Source organism: Panthera leo, chromosome A1, assembly GCF_018350215.1.
Source record: "Panthera leo isolate Ple1 chromosome A1, P.leo_Ple1_pat1.1, whole genome shotgun sequence".
NCBI lineage: Eukaryota > Metazoa > Chordata > Mammalia > Carnivora > Felidae > Panthera > Panthera leo.
Genome location: NC_056679.1, coordinates 820,056 through 837,414, shown reverse-complemented (window position 1 = coordinate 837,414; position 17,359 = coordinate 820,056). Strand labels below are relative to the sequence as shown.

General features: G+C 41.3%; 1 protein-coding gene across 1 annotated transcript in view; it reads left to right on the top strand.

Moving 5' to 3' along the window:
• The first annotated feature begins 9,392 nt into the window (after positions 1–9,392).
• The window catches only part of PSPC1 (paraspeckle component 1), a 72,504-nt gene continuing 64,537 nt past the window's right edge, over positions 9,393–17,359 (top strand). Inside the window, exon 1 of the mRNA XM_042942960.1 lies at positions 9,393–9,945. Coding sequence (XP_042798894.1) covers positions 9,580–9,945 — 366 coding nt within the window. The 5' untranslated portion in view covers positions 9,393–9,579. The remainder of the gene's footprint in view (positions 9,946–17,359) is intronic.

The following is a 17,359-nucleotide window of genomic DNA, read 5'->3' as shown; positions in this document are numbered from 1 at the left end:
CTACCATCTTTCAACTGGATATAATTGACATCAATAGACTACTTCACCAGACAGTAGCAGAATACACATTCTTCTGAAGATCACATGGTGATCACATGGTGAATGCACCACAAATGATCACATTCTCAGTCATAAAAAATACCTTAACAAATTTAAAAGAATAAAAATTATATATGTTCTCTCAGATCACAGTGGAATTAACATAGAAATCAATAACAGGAAGATAACTGGAAAATCCTACAATACATGGAGATTGAATAACACATGAGTGAAAGAAGAAATCTCAAGAGAAATTTAAAAATATTTTGAAAGGGAATGAAAATGCAACTTATCGAAATTTCTAGGATGCAGCAAAAACTTCTTAGAGAAAAATTTATAGCCTTGAATGCAAAAATTAAAAAATAAAGTCTAATCTATAATCTAGGTTTCCATGTTAGAAAACTGGAAAGAGAAAAGCAAATTAAATCCAAAGTAAGCAGAAGAGGGACACCTGGGTGGCTCAGTCAGTTGAGCGTCTGACTTCGGCTCAGGTCATGAGGTCACAGCTTGTGAATTCGAGCCCAGTGTTGGGCTCTGTGCTGACAGCTCGGAGCCTGGAGCCAGTTTCAGATTCTGTGTCTCCCTCTCTCTTTGCCCCTCCCCCACTCACATTCCTCCCCAACCCCCCGGCAAAAGAAATATTAAAAAAATCAAAGTAAGGGGCGCCTGGGTGGCTTGGTCGGTTAAGCGTCCGACTTCGGCTCAGGTCATGATCTCACGGTCCGTGAGTTCAAGCCCCGCGTCGGGCTCTGGGCTGACTGCTCAGAGCCTGGAGCCTGTTTCAGATTCTGTGTCTCCCTCTCTCTCTGACCCTCCCCTGTTCATGCTCTGTCTCTCTCTGTCTCAAAAATAAACATTAAAAAAAAATTAAAAAAAAAACAAAAAAAACAAAAAAAAAATCAAAGTAAGCAGAAGAAAAGAAATAAGAACTACAGTAGAAATCAATTAAAATGAAAAGTAGATATTTTAAAAAATATTTTTTAATGTTTATTTATTTTTGAGAGAGAGAGAGAGGAAAACACAGAATCTGAAGTAGGCTCCAGACTGAGCTGTCAGCACAAAGCCCAAAGTGGGGCTTGAACCCATGGACTGTGAGATCATGACCTGAGCCAAAGTCAGACACTCAACCGACTGAGCCACCTTAAATTGAAAAGAAGATATTATAGGAAATCAATAAAACCAAAAGTTAGTTCATTGAAAAGCTCAGTGAAATCAATAAGCCTCTAGCCGGGCTAACTAGGAAGAAAGAGAAAGGACACAAATTACTAATACCAGAAATGAAGGAGGGGACATCATTACAGATCCCATGGATATTAAAAAGATAATGAAGATATACCATTAACCCTTCTATGCCCACATATTCGATAGCCTAGGTTTTTTTTAAAACTCATTTATTTTGAGAGAGACAAAGACAGTGCAAGTAAGGCAGGGGCAGAGAGAGAGAGAGAGAGAAAATCCCAAGCAGGCTCTGCACTGTCAGCCCAGAGCCCAACATGGGCTTCGAACTTATAAAACCATGAGATCATGACCTGAGCCAAGACCAAGAGTCAAAGAGTTGGATGCTTAACTGAATGAGCCACCCAGGTGCCCCTAGGTGGTTTTTTTTTAGATTTTTTTTTTTTTTTTTTGAGAGAGCAGGGGAGGGGCAGAGGTGGGGGGGACAGAAGATCTGAAGCAGGCTCTGCTCTGCAGCAGTGAGCCTGATGCAGAGCTGGAACTCACAAATCGCAAGATCATGACCTGAGCTGAAGTGGGATGCTCAACCAACTGAGCCACACAGACCCCGATAGCCTAGATAAAATGAACTAATTCCTGCAAAGGAACAGTCTGCCAAAAATCACACAAAAACTAATAGGCGATCTGAATAGGCCTGTATTTTTTTTTTTTTTTTTTTTTTTTTTTTTTTTTGAGTGAGAGAGAAAGAGCATGAGCAAGGGAAGGGCAAAGGGAGAGGGAGCGAGAGAATCTTAAGCATGCTCCATGCTAAACACGGAGCCCAATGTGGGGCTCAATCCCATGACCTTGGGATCATGACCTGAGCTGAAATCAAGAGTTGGAGACTCCACTGACTGACCTACCCAAGCTAGTATAATTAATAATCTTCCAAAAAATAAAGCACTAGTCCCAGTTGGGTTCACTGGTGAAGTCTACTAAACAGGTAAGAAAGAAATTATACGAATTCTCTATAATCTCTTTCAGAGAGTAGAAGCAGAAGGAATTCTTCCTAACTCATTCTATGAGGCTCACATTACCTTAATACCAAACTAGACAAACACATTGCAAGGAAAAAAAAACCAAAAACACTACAAACCAATATCTCACAGGAACATAGATAAAAACATCCTTGACAAAATATTATCAAATTGAACCCAACGATGTGTAAAGAGAACGGTACATCAGAAGCAAGTGGGTTTATCTCAGGTATGCAAGCCTGGTTCAACATTCAAAAATCAATTAATGTAATTCATCACATCAACAGGCTTAAGAATAAAATCACATGGTCTTATTAATAGATGCAGAAAAGGTATTTGACAAAGTCCAACATTCATTTTTAAAAAAAATTCTCAGTAAACTAGCAATAGATGGTAACCTCCTCAACTTGGTGAAGAATATCTACAAGAAACCTATAGCTAGCATCATGCTTTATGGTAAGAAACCCAAGTGTTTCCTGCTGAGATGAGGAACAAAGAAAGGATATCCTCTCTCTCCACTGCCATTCAACATTGTTCTAGAAGTCCTAGATATGCAGTAAGACAGAAAAAGGAGAAACAAGGCATAGAGATTGGGAAAGAAGAAAACTGTCTTTGTTTGCAGATGACATGAGTATAGCAAGGTTGCAGGACACAAAAATGATTTTAAAAGTCAATTACTTTTTTTAATATACCAGCGATGACCAAGTGGAATTTGAAATTAAAAATACAATATCATTTACGTCAGTGCCTGAAAACATGGAATACCTAGATATAACAAATTACAAGATCTATATGAAGAAAACCACAAATCTCTGATAAGTGAAATCAAAGAAAAGCTAAATAAATGGAGAATTATTTCATGTTCATGGATAGTAAGACTTAATATTGTCAAGATGTCAGTTCTTCCCAATTTGTTCCACAGATTCAATGCAATCCCAATCAAAATGCCAACACATTTTATTTTTGATATAGACAAACGGATTCTTAAGTATACATGGAGAAGCAAAAGACCCAGAATAGGCAACACTATATTGAAGGAAAAGAATAAAGTTGGAGAACTAATGCTACCCAATTTCAAGACTTACTATAAAGTTACATTAATCAAAAAAATACTGTACTGGAGAAAGAATAGAGAAATCAATGAAACAATAGAGAGCCCAGAAATAGACCATCATAAAAACAATTCAACTGGTCTTGGGCAAAGGACAAAGGTAATACATACTATGGAACAAAGATTGTCTTTTCAAAAAATGGTGCTGAACAACTGGACATCCACATATTTCTACAAAGGAGAGAATCTACACACAAAAACCTTACACTCACTCTTCACAGAAATTAACTCAAAATGGATCACAGACCTAAATTAAAACACAAAATTATAAAAACCGTGGAAGAAAAATGGAAGAACATTAAAAAAAATGTTTAATGTTTATTTTTGAGAGAGAGAGCAGGAGAGGAGCAGAGATGAGAGGGAGACAGAATTTGAAGCAGGCTCTAGGCTCTGAGCTGTCAGCACAGAGCCTGACGCGGGGCTCAAACTCAGGAGCCATGAGATCATGACCTGAGCCGAGGTCTGACACTTAACTGAGCCACCCATGTGCCCCTGAAGAAAATTTAAATGGCTTTTAGTTTGGTGATGACTTTTTAGATACAACACCAAACCAAAGGCATAATTTATGAAAGAAAGAAGAATTTATGATTAAATTCATTAAAATTAAAAATTATGGGGCACCTGGGTGGCTCAGTCGGTTAAGCATCCGACTCTTGGTTTCAGCTCAGATCATGATCTCATGGTTCGTGAGTTCGAGCCCCACATCGGGTTTCACACTGACAGTGTGGAGCCTGCTTGGGATTCTCTCTCCCCATCTCTCTATGCCCCTCTCCTGCTCACTCTGTCTCTCTAAAATAAATAAATAAACCTAAAAAAAATTTTTTTTTAAATTTCTACTCTGCAAAAGACACTGTCATGAGAATAAAAAGACAAGCCATAGGTTGCCAGAAAATATTTGCCAAAGACATCTGATAAAGGACTGTTATCCAATGTATACAGATAACTTTTAAAACTCAACAATAAGGAAACAACCTGATTGAGAAATGAACCCATGGCTTTAACAGACACCTCAGAAAAGATCTATTGATGGCCAGTGAGCAGACAAAAAGATGCTGCATGGGCACTTGGGTGGCCCAGTCAGGCATCTGACTCTTGATTTTGGCTCAGGTCATGGTCTTACAGTTTGTGGGTTTGAGCCCCATTTCAGGCTCTGCGCTTACAGTGAGGAGCCTGCTTGGGATTCTCTCCCCCTCTCTCACTCACACTCTTTTTCTCTCTCAAAAATAAATAAATAAACTTAAAAAAGAAAAGATGCTCCATATGGATATTATCCGGGAAATGCAAACTAAAACAAGAGGGAGATACCACTACACCCTGAGCAGAATTGTCAGAATCTAGAACACTGACATCACCAATGCTAGTAAAGATGTGGAGAAACAGGATCACTCATTCACTGCTGGTGGAAATGCAAAGTATAGCCACTTCGGAAGACAGTTTGGCAGTTTCTCAAACATTAAACATACTGTTAACATGATCCAGCTATCTCACTGCTAGGTATTTACCCAAAAATGTTGAAAACTTATATCCATACAAAAACCTGCACACATATCTATGGCAGCTTCATTCATAATCGCCAAACTTGGTAACAACCAAGATGTCCTTTAGTAAGTGAATGGATAAATCAACTGTGGTATATTGGAATGGATAATGGAATATCAGATAATGGAATATTATTCCATACTACAAAGAAATGAGCTATTTAGCCATGAAAATACATAGAGGAACCCTAAATGCATATTACTAAGCGAAAGAAGGCAGTCTACAAAGGCTACATACACACTGTATGATTCCAACTATATGACTTCTAGAAAAGACAAAACTATAGAGACAATAAAAAGATCAGTGGTTGCCAGAGGTTGGATGGGGAGAGGGATGTAGGTGGAGCACAGAGTTTTACTTTTTACTTTTTTTTTTTTTTTTTTTTTTAAGAGAGCAGGGAAGGGGCAGAGGGAGCGGGAGGGAGAGAATCTCAAGTAGGCTCCACACCCAGCACTGAGCCCAATGTCAGGGTTAGATCTCATGACTGTGAGATCACGACCTGAGCTGAAATCAAGGGTCAGATGCTTGACTGACTAAGCTACCCAGGTGCCCCCACAGAGGAGTGTTAGGGCATTGAAAGTACTCTGTACAATACTATAATGGTGGATACATGTCATCATAAATTTTTCCAGACCCGCAGAATGTACACCACCATGTGAGCCCCATTGGACTCTGTGTGATCACGATGTGTCAATGGAGGTTCACCAACTGTAACAGAGGTGCTATTATTGTCCGTTAGGCTGATAATGGAGAAGACTGTGCATATGTAGGAGCTAGGAATATATGGGAAATCTCTGTACCTTCCTCTTAATTTTGCTGTGAATCTAAAACTTCTCTAAAAAATAAAGTCTAAAAAAATGACAATAATATCTACCTTCAAAGATCGTTATGAAAATTAGTCAGTTAATAAGTGCAAAGCAATTAGAATAATGCCTGGCAGATTTTGCCTGGCATCTAGTTGGTAGAAGCCAGCGATGCTGCTGCACATCAAATAATTATTTGGTCCAAAATGTAAATAGTGTTCAGGTTTAAAAAACCTGCTTTAATGCTTCTGAGGTACCTTGATGTGGATGGTCTGACTAGGGAATGAGGGTAGCTAAAGAAGAGAGAAGGACTCAGACCTGTGTTCTTCAACAATTGAAATGAAGATTCCTAAGAAAGACATAATGACTGAGGAGTGGCCAGTGAAGTATAAGAGAGAAAGAATACCAGAAGAATATGATTGTACAGAAGACAGAATTGTGTTTCAAGAAGGTAGAAGAAAAGTGGCCAATAATAATAACATTTATGGGGTCAGAATATTTTCCAAAGATTAGACCATAATTCATTTACTATGCACAATAACTGTCAAGTAGGTATTTCCCATGGTGGAACTCGGGCACGGATCTACAATGTCAAATGCTGCTGAAAAGTCTGAGATTTAACTATTGCATCTGATAAAGTAGAGGCTGTTGCCCATTGTGTCAAGAGAGGTTTCAGAGGAATGGAATGTGGGGATAGACATCCAATTAATGTGGTTTAAGGAAAAATAAAATGATGAGCAAATGGAGACAGAAAATACAAACAGTTCTTGGGTTTCCTTCCTTCCTTCCTTCCTTCCTCCCTTCCTTCTCTCCTTCCTTCCTTCCTTCCTTCCTCCCTTCCTTCTCTCCTTCCTTCCTTCCTTCCTTCCTTCCTTCCTTCCTTCCTTCCTTCCTTTCTTCCTTCCTTCCTAGTAAAGAAACAGCTAGAGAACAACATGGGTCTAAAAAGGATTTTTTTATTACTTATTTTTTAAACATTTATTTTTTTTAAAGTTTATTTATTTTGAGAGAGAGAGAGGGGGAGAGAGAGAGAGAGAGGGAGAGAGAGAGAAAGAGAGTATGAGCCGGGAGAGGGGCAGAAAGAGAGAATCCAGCACGGAGCCTTACACAGGGCTCAATCCCAGGAACTGTGAGCTCATGACTGGAGCCTAAATCAAGAGTCAGACGCTTAACTGGCCGAGCCACTCAGACGCCCCTTTCCTTTTTTATTTTTAAGGTGATAGTTATTTCAACAGTTTGTTTTGTTTTGCAAATGGAAATAGTTCAATACAGATCAAGTGACTGACTAGATAACTGCAGAAGCAAAGTGCTTGGAAAGAAGATGCTATCCAGTGGGTTGGCCTTAAGAGGGGATCATTGGCAATTCATTCTTGTAATAGGAGGGATGGGTAGGGAGGGTAGAGGTAGGGAGGAGTGTTGGTTTGAGGAGAGAGAAAATAGTCTGAAATTGTTAGGTGAGAGAAATAACTAGGGGCTGAGGTCTTACCTGACATTTGTGGTTGTAAATTTAGAGTGGTGAGAAAGCTATTACAGGGAGAAGGGAGAGTGAAGAAGAGGGAGAGTGGGAGAGGGAGCATAAACTCATGCTTATGTGGTCACGAGCTTTTTGGAGCTAGGTTTTTTGTTAAAGGAGAGGGAAAATGTTCTCCAACTTGCAAGGGGTCATGGAAAATGTATCCCATCCTCAAGTCTGGTGACCCATAAATAGAGGAAAAAAACCCATCCCCTTCTAGGGAGCCTTCTTGGCTGTTAGGGAAACAGTCCTCAGAGGAAAACCATGTTCCAGTTAAAGCAGGAAGATGAAGATATTCAGAGAAAAAAATGAAAGATTGAGGATTTTGCTGATGACTTGGAGTGAGATTCCAAGCACTCAACAGAAGGCTTTGGTGCAACTGAGAGGGCTGCGGGGAATTGGGTTAGACTCAGGAATTTACAGAGCTATACGGGGATTAGAGTGTGGATGATTAGAATTTGGGTGGCAACTAAGGTAAATAGAGATTAGTCTTGATGGTATTTTTATTTCTTTGGATAGTTTGAAATTTTTTGTTTAAAGTATAATTTATATACAGTAATGCTGAGCCTTTCAGTGCACAGTTTACCAGGTTTTGGTAAATACAGTTGTGTAGCCACCACCTCAATAGTTTCAACATTCCAAAAATTTCCCCGTGTCTCTGTGCAGTTAACCCCTCACCCCTCCACACTCTTGGCAACCACTGATATATATTCTATAGTTCATTCCTTGTATTGGTGAGTATATTCTATTAGGCGAGTGTACCATTGTTTACCTATCACTAGTTGGACATTTGGATTGTTTCCAGTTTTTACTAATTACAAATAAAGCCCCTATAAACACTTGCATACAGTTTTTTTGTGTGAATGCAAATTTTCACTTCATTTGGATGGTTAGGAGTAGGATTGCTTTTCTAAAGTAAGCATATGTTTTTTTTTTCTTTTTTTTTTAATGTTTATTTTTGAGAGAGAGAGAGAGAGAGAGAGAGAGAGAGAGCACGCGCGAGCACGCACACAAGCGGGGGAGGGTCAGAGAGCGATAGGGAGAGATAGAATCCGAAGCAGGCTCCAGGCTCTGAGCTGTCAACGCAGAGATGGATGTGGGGCTCCAACCCATGAACCTTGAGATCATGACCTGAACCCAAGTTGGAGGCTTAACCAACTGGGCCACCCAGGTGTCTTTTTTCTTGTTTTTTCTTGTTTTTTGTTTGCTGTTGTTTTTAAGATTTTGTTTATTTGAGAGAAAGAGTGAAGGGAAGGGATGGGGGGGGAGAGAGAGAGAGAAAGAGAGAGAGGGAGAGAGAGAGAGAGAGGGAGAGAGAGAGAGAGAGAGAGAGAGAGAGAGAGAGAGAGAATCTTAAGCCGGCTCCATGCCTGCTAGAACTCACCACCCTGCTATCATGGAGATCATGACCTGGGCTGAAATCACCGCTTCAGGGACTGGGCCAACCAGGCAACCCTAAAGGAAGTATATGTTTAGTTTCATGAGAAACTACTGAAATGTTTTTCAGAGTGTGAATTCATTTCTTTTTAACACTCACTGAACAGTACCTGCCCGTGTGCCAGGAGAGGTACTGGGCAGAATCGAGTAGTTTGGCACACGCTGTATGGCTCACAAATCTTAAAATATTTGCAGTCTGGTCCCTTATAGAAAATGTTGACCCTTCTCACAGAATGTGGTCCGTAAGGGTTCAGAATTTCATAAGCAATTTCATGGAGTCCTTCTCTGAGGTGAATAATCAATACACAATTATTTTATAGTCTCAGTAAATATAATAAAAAGCTTGCTGTCGAAACGGGCTGAAAGAAATGTGTTTTTACGTGTTTCAATTGGTGGGAAACATCTTATTCAAGGCTACGCATACAATCCGCAAACTTTCATTTTTTTCATAGTCACTGAAAATTGAGCAGGATATTTAAAATATGGATGTTCCCCAATCACCGTGTTTTCACACACTGCTGCACACACCGCACAGATTTCCACCCGACGCAGTCCGACACTCGGCTAACTAACTTAGGTCGGGAAACCGCGTTTCTGCCAGCCTGGGAGGTGGCTTGAACCCGCAGCTCTAGTAACGTCGCGCTCCGGCGCACGCCGGCTACCGGGCCGGTTAGCGCCGATACTGCGCAGGCGCGTCAGCTCCGGCGCCGGCCTTTGCGGTGGGGCGGGACTTGCGGCCGGCGTCTCTTCTTGTAACTGCGGCTTGTGGCGGCGCCATTTTGAACGTGCAGCCGCCCGGGGCGTGAGTCCTTCGGGGTAGGGCAGCCGGCGCGGCGACCCGGGTGTCTTCTCTGACTTTGTGCTTCCCTATTCCGTTTCTGTAGGTATATATAGTGATACAGCTCTAGATCTAGAATTCTGTCCGGCATAAGTGAACTCACTAAGATGATGTTAAGAGGAAACCTGAAGCAAGTACGCATTGAGAAAAACCCGGCCCGCCTTCGCGCTCTGGAGTCTGCGGCAGGCGAGAGCGAGCCGACGGCCGCCATGGCGCTCGCGCTGGCTGGGGAGCCGGCGCCACCGGCCCCGGTGCCCCCGGAGGACCACCCCGACGAGGAGATGGGCTTCACCATCGACATCAAGAGCTTCCTCAAGCCGGGCGAGAAGACGTACACGCAGCGCTGCCGCCTCTTCGTGGGGAACTTGCCCACAGACATCACGGAGGAGGACTTCAAGCGGCTCTTCGAGCGCTACGGCGAGCCCAGCGAGGTCTTCATCAATCGGGACCGTGGCTTCGGCTTCATCCGTTTGGTGAGTGTCGGGCCCCGGCCGCAGCGTTGTCGGGGGAAGGGGGCGTGAAGGGAGCGGGGCGCCGCAGGCAGCCTCCACGCCGGACGCCTCGGCGAAAGCCCTGGGCGCCGCCGCGGCCCTTCCTGTGGCCCGTGAACGTCGCGGCGCCCGTCGTCCCGGCCTCCCCCCGGCGCGGCGTTGCGGGCCCGGGCTCCCCGGCCCTCCGCGGTGGCCGTCGCCCACGTTTTCGGCTGTGCGCGCGGCCGCCTCCGCCGGCCCGCGCGCTCCGGGGGCTGCGGCTCCCCCGCCTAGGGGTTCCCGCCGCCCGCTTCCCGCCGGCGGCAGGGGAGGGGGCCGCCGTGTTTCGGGGTGAGACTTCTGCCGGCGAAACTGTGTCGTGAGGGCCTGAGATGGGAATTTGGAAGGGAAGCTCCGGTCTCACCAGAAATTTCGCGGGGCTTGGAAGAGCAGCCAGCGGCCTCGCTTCTTAAAAAAAAAACGTTGTCCCAACGGTCTCCCTGCTTTCAGCCAGACTCGGAAGCGTTTAAAGGTAAACCGTATCGTTTCTCACCCCGCTTAGCGCAGCACACCTTAAACCGCCTAGTTCTGAAACGCTGCAGTATCTGGATGGTGTTGGGTTATTGGATAGCTAATGTAATACGCTTCCTCTCCCAAACATTCTGGAAGTTTCTACGTTGTTTGGGGGGGGGGGGGATGAATTATACATATAAAATCATATATAAATGTATTTTATATTTTATGGGCATGTTTTGTTGCTGGAAGAGTACACATTTTGCCTTTTTTTTAGTCCAGATCTTAAAAAGTTTTCCAGTATCATGCAAAAATTGTGCCTCCCTTACATCGAACAAAAAAATTCATCAAACAGCGAGGGTATACTCTTCTTAACAGGGCAAATATCTATTCAGTTTTCCTGAGTGCTTTGTGGTGAATCAGTGTCACTTACACAGCTTCATTGTAATTCATATTTAGATGCTAGATGTTTTCCCCAAGAAAATAACTTCGTTGGAGACATTTTTACACAAGTACTTTTTCTGCATGTGTTGCCTTTCTAGTTTGACCCTCAAATTTTATGTGCTTTGCAGTTTGTGGAAGCTTCTTTTTGGAACTTTCAAAATTGCGTTCTCTTCATGATTGACCCAGGCAAAATTTTAATATGTAGACAGAATTGATTGTAATTTTGTGACATTGTATTTTTTTTAGGGAGAACATTTGAACATCTAAAATCTTAAATGGCTTCAAGAGAAGGGTAAATCTTCATGGAATATTAATGAGACCTGAAAATGTCCTTGAAATTCAAGTTAAATAATCAGTGCGTTTTAAACATAAAATTATAAATCATTACCTTTAGGACAGTAGGGAAACAGCCTGTCATTTGGTAAAGTTATTTTTAATATAAATCCAAAAGTTATTTTAAAAGAAGTGAGTTTAGGCAACTTTTAGTAAACTTTCCAAAAGGATGTTATTTAACATTTTCATAGTCTTTAGCTTCTGGCACCTTGTTGGTCTGTTCTAAAGTTTACATTCGGGAGGAAGAATGGGAGGACTCCATTTCCCTTTGTTTTGGGAGCCTTGCACTTAAAAATAAGTCAATAGTAAATATCTTAACATGGAAAAATCTTTTTCCTTCCTGTCTTTAAAGCTACTAAGAATCCTTTCTCCTTTAGTGTATTATTAGCCCTGCCAATAGAACTTTCTGTAGTGATGGAAAATGCTATGTATATGTGCTGTCCGGTGTAGTAGCTACTAGCCATATGTGACTCTTGAGCACTTGAAATGTAGCACTTGTGCCTGAGGATTTGAACTGTAAATTTTACTTACTTTTAAATTTAACTAGCCACCTGTGGTTGGTGGCTACTGTGTTGGACAGCACAACTCATTGCTATTAGTTTCTTTTTTTTTTTTATTTTTAATGTTGATTTATTTTTGAGACTGAGAGAGACAGAGCATGAATGGGGGAGGGGCAGAGAGAGAGGGAGACACAGAATCGGAAGCAGGCTCCAAGCTCTGAGCTGTCAGCCCAGAGCCCAACGCGGGGCTAGAACTCACGGACCGCGAGATCGTGACCTGAGCCGAAGTTGGACGCTCAACCGACTGAGCCACCCAGGCGCCCCTAGTTTCTTTTTTAAAAAAAGTCTTAATGGGATTATGAAATGGGGAGGTGAGAGGGGCTGCTGTTGTCTGCTCCTTTGGGATATGCTCCTCTAAACCTGTCATGTTATTTTTTGGTGTAGGAATGTTAAAAATTTGCCAGTAGGAAATTAGAATTTAGCTTAAAAGATTTGACTTTATGGATAACTTTACTGTTTAATCTGAGCTCTATGATAAACAGGTAAATTTAAAAGCTTTAAATATTTCTGAGTTATGTATCTTTCTGCTTAGGAAAACAACATAGTGTATACCTGATCTGAACGTAAGTAATGATATAGTGGCTGTTGTGTGTAGTGGTGGTGTAGTGGCTCTAAATAGTGGCGTAATTTTATCTGATATATATTTTTAGATTATATTTTGATTTAAAAAACAATTAAAAAATTTTAATGTTTATTTTTGAGAGAGAGAGAGAATGGGGGAGGGGCAAAGAGAGAGGGAGACACAGAATCCAAAGCAGGCTCCAGGCTCTGAGCTGTCAGCACAGAGCCCGATGCGGGGCTTGAATCCACAAACTGTAAGATCATGACCTGAGCTGGAGTCGAACATTTAACCAACTGAGTCACCCAGGTACCCCAAAACAATTTTTTTAATGTTTATTTTTTGAGAGAGAGAGAGAGAGAGAGACAGAGCCCGAGAGGGGGAGGGGCAGAGAGAGAGGGAGGACACAGAATCCGAAGCAGGCTCCAGGCTCTGAGCCATCAGCACAGAGCCCCATGTGGGGCTGGAACTCAAGAACCTAGAGATCATGACCTGAGCTGAAATTGGAGGCTTAACTGACTGAGCCACCCAGATGCCCCTGGAAATACTAAATGCAAATAAATTTTCTTACACTGTTAGTTGTCGTTTTCCAGTTAATTGGTAAGGTGAGACAACATTTTTGAGCTGTTACAGGGTCAGCATTGCTAATATGGTTGGGAAAAAGAATTTAAGTGGCATTTCCTCATAAGATCATAAAGCCGTATTATGATGTGAGCCTGTGGTACTTTAGGGTTGAAATAGACTGTTTATTTTGGATACATTTTGTGGAATTTTAGACCTAAAAGCTTCTTTTTAGGTTTTGGCTTGTTACTGACAATTTAGATTGGATAAATTAACTGAAAAGTTGTAGTGCGTTTTTTTTTTTTTTAAAAGATTATTTATATATGTATATATGTAAGTAATCTCTATACTCAGAGTGGGGCTTGAACTCACGAACTCCAGAGCCGCTCACTACTCAGACTGAGCCAGCCAGGTGCCCCTGTGGTGCATTTTACAGCTAGTTTAATGTTGTTACAACTGGTATTAGTTTGATCTGAACTCAGTTTCTGCTTTTATCTTTTTCTTCCCTCTACTTTTAACTTTAGTAAACCAGACTTCTGGAGTGGTGATTTATAGACGTGTGTTCCCTGTCCAACAGATTCAGGTACCTCCCAGTGTAAGCAGAAGGCCACTTATATTCCCTACTATTCATGCTAGCAATGCTGACTACCCCATCTAAAAATTGCCTCACCTCATCAGTTAACTGGGTATTTGTTGGAAATGCAAATTCTCAGGCCCACCCAGGATCTACTGAATCAGAAATTGTGGGTTGGGGCCCTCAATCTTGGGTTTTAGCTAGCCCTCCATGTTATTCTTATGTTTGCTAAGGTTTGAGAACCACTGTTGTAATTAAAGAGTTAAAAATCAACTGAATTTAATATAGTCATCGCGGATTAAACCCTTTCCCCTCGTGCTCTTTGTTTCTAAGTATGAAATGCTGTGTGTTTCTTATGGAATGTCAAACATTAGAGAAGATGTTGCACAATCTCCTTAGTAGGCCTGTCTAGCATATAATTTCAAATGCTCTTTTAGTTCAGGGAAGTTTTCTTACTACAGTTTTAATTTTAGTGAAAGATTGTCCCCTAACACATTAAATGTAATCACTGTTAATCTTTCATTTTTCCATAAAAAATCAAACCATACTATATACTCTGTTTTGTTTTGAGGTTTTCATTTAATATATCTGATATCTTTTATGTCATGAGATTGATTTTTAATGACCATATTGTATTTCACAGTATGAATGGACTGCCATTTACCCGATCAACTTTCTATTGATTGACTTGGACGCTGTTTCCAATTTATCTCAGTGGATTAGTACTATTACAGTGGGAACTTTTAACTATTAGTTGAACAATGAGAAAAATGTCAGGTGCTTTGGAATGAGCCTTTGGAAAGGATCCAGTGTACATCATTTGACCATATTACAAGCAATCTGTAACTTGGGATAGTCACGTAGTTTCTTGATACTTTTTGTGTTATTTTTAGTTAAGAACCTGTACTTGTACTTTTTATACAGAGTAATGCTGGGACACTAGCTGAAAGGAGGGATTTATGATGTATTTGGTAGAGATTATGAATTTTGTATAGATCTTTGGCAAGTTATTTCTTTTGTTTGTTTTTATTAAATATAATTTATTGTCAAATTGGTTTCCATACAACACCCAGTGCTCATCCTCACAAGTGCCCTCCTCAGTGCCCATCACCCACTTTCCCCTTTCCTTCATCCCCCATCAACCCTCAGTTTGTTCTCAGCATTTAAGAGTCTCTTATGGTTTGCCTCCCTCCCTCTCTGTGACTTTTTTTTTCCCCTTCCCCTCCCCATGGTCTTATAAGTTTCTCAGGAACCACATAAGAGTGAAAACATATGGTATATGTCTGTCTCTGACCAACTGATTTCACTTAGCATAATACCCTCCAGTTCCATCCATGTTGCTGCAAATGGCCAGATTTTTTGGCAAGTTGTTTCAACCTTTCTAGGCCTGTTTACCCATAAGTGAAGTGGGGATAGTAATAACCCACTTTATAAGATTGTTGATGAGACCAGTAGAAGATAATGCATACATATTTGTGAATATATATAAAAAAATGAAGAGCTGGAATATACTACCTGCTTAGTAAAAGTTACCTCGTTATCATTATTCTGAGTCATGAAGTAAACAAATATTTGGTTTCATTTCAAACACATAATTTTAATTGATTTTACAGATACTTTAGTACAGATTTACAACAGTGGTTTTTGAGCACATGCATGCCATGGGGGAGGGGCCTACTGAAAGGGAGAGAATCCCAAGGAGGCTCTTTGTCCTTCCATCTCACAAACCTTAGAAACAGTGAGATCATGACCTGAGTTGAAACCAAGAGTTAAGCGGAGGCTTAACTGATTGAGCCACCCAGGCATTGCAACCCCCCCTTTTTTTAGTAGGCTCTGTACCCAGCATGGAGCCCAATGCAGGGCTTGAATTTACCACCCTGAGATGAAGACCTGAAGCTTAATCAGCTGAGCTACCTGGGTGCCCCAACAGCAGTGGTTCTTACATGGAGTGGTTCTGCTTCCCAGGGGACATTTGACGATGTCTGGAGACATCTTTCATTGTCAGAAGTGGGGGTTGTTTCTTTTGGCTTATTAAGTCTCCTGTAATGCACAGACCCCCCCCCCCCGCCCCCCCCAAAGAATTGTCTTGCCCATAATGTCAATAGTGCTAAAGTTGAGAAACTCCGGTGTGGAATTATTTAAAACCATGAAGAGTATAAACTTTGAAGAAGGATCATGGCATTGAAAATTCCTGACAGCATAAACATTTCATTTGGCTCAAAAGTATTAAACATTGAATTCATTGCCAACTGTAAAAAAAATTACTTGATTTAACATAAAAATTGGGGATTTTCTGCTTCCTCTGTGGAAAAACAAAATATATGACATTGTGATTATACTTGACTGAATCTGAAGAGGAGACATCCTCTGGAAGCACTTTTCACTTTTAGAAAGTCCTCACCAAGTTCTCTTTATCCTTCTACCCCTAACATTTTATTATGAAAAATTTCGGATACATAGAAATGAACATCCATAGATCCACCATCTAGATTCATAATTAAGTTTTCTTATAATGTGTTTTTCACATATCTATCCACCTTTTCATCCATCAGTTCTTGACTCTTAAACACTCCAGCATGCTTATTATTAAAATTTTTTTTTAATGTTTATTCATTTTTGAAAGACAGATCACAAGCAGGGGTGGGGCAGAGAGAGACGGGGCAGGGGACACAGAATCTGAAGCAGGCTCCAGTCTCTGAGCTGTCAGCACAGAGCCTGATGCGGAGCTCGAACTCACGAACCGTGAGATCATGACCTGAGCTGAAGTCGGATGCTCAACCGACTGAGCCACCCAGGCTCCCATCAAGCATGCTTACTAGTAACTAGAGTCCAATATTATTTTTGAGGTATTTGACATCTGCATACAGCAAAATGAACAAATTTTCAGTGTACAATTTGGTGATTTTAGATAAATAACATTTGTTTAATTCAAACTATCAGGATAGAGAACGTTATCATCTCTTGAAATTTCCTCCTGTCCCTTCCCATTCCCAATTAAACTTAACAGCATTATTATTATTATTTTTAATATTTGTTTATTTTTGAGAGAGAGTGAGCAGAGAAAGGGCAGAGAGAGGGGGAGACAGAGGATCTGAAGCACGCTCTGCACTGTCAGCACAGAGCCTGACGCGGGGCTCCAACTCACAAACTGTGGTATTGTGAACTGAGCTTCAGAAGTCAGGTACTTAACTGACTGAGCTACCCAGGCACTCCATACCTAACAGCATTTTAATTCAAGACTTCATTCTTAAAATCTACCTCTTAAGAGTTGTTGGGTCATATGACAGATTAGGTGCAAAGCGCCTATCCCCTGTTAGATATTTATTAAATGTTTGCTGGTATAACTATGTTAAGAGTCATTTTAATTAAAAATTTCTGAGAGTAATTTTTTAAAAATAGCCATTTTGAGGGGCACCTGGGTGGCTCAGTCGGTTGAGCATCCAACTTCGGCTCAGGTCATGATCTCACAATCCATGCATTCGAGCCCTGCGTCAGGCTCTGTGCTGACAGCTCAGAGCCTGGAGCCTGCTTCAGATTCTGTGTCTCCCTGTCTCTCTGCCCCTCCCTTGCTCATGCTCTGTCTCTCTTTGTCTCAAAAATAAATAAAAACATTTTTAAAAAGTAGCCATTTTGAGTATCTATAAAAAGGTTAGATTTGTTGGGGCACCCCGAGGCTCAGTTATTTAAGCATCTGACTTTGGCTCAGGTCATGATCTCACAGTTGGTGAGTTTGAGCCCTGTGTCGGGCTCTCTGCTATATATATTCACTATATATAGTTTATATTCACTATATATAGTGAATATAAACAGAGCTTGCTTTGGATCCTTTGTCCTCTCTCTGCCCCTCTTCTGCTCGTGCTCTTTCTCTCAAAA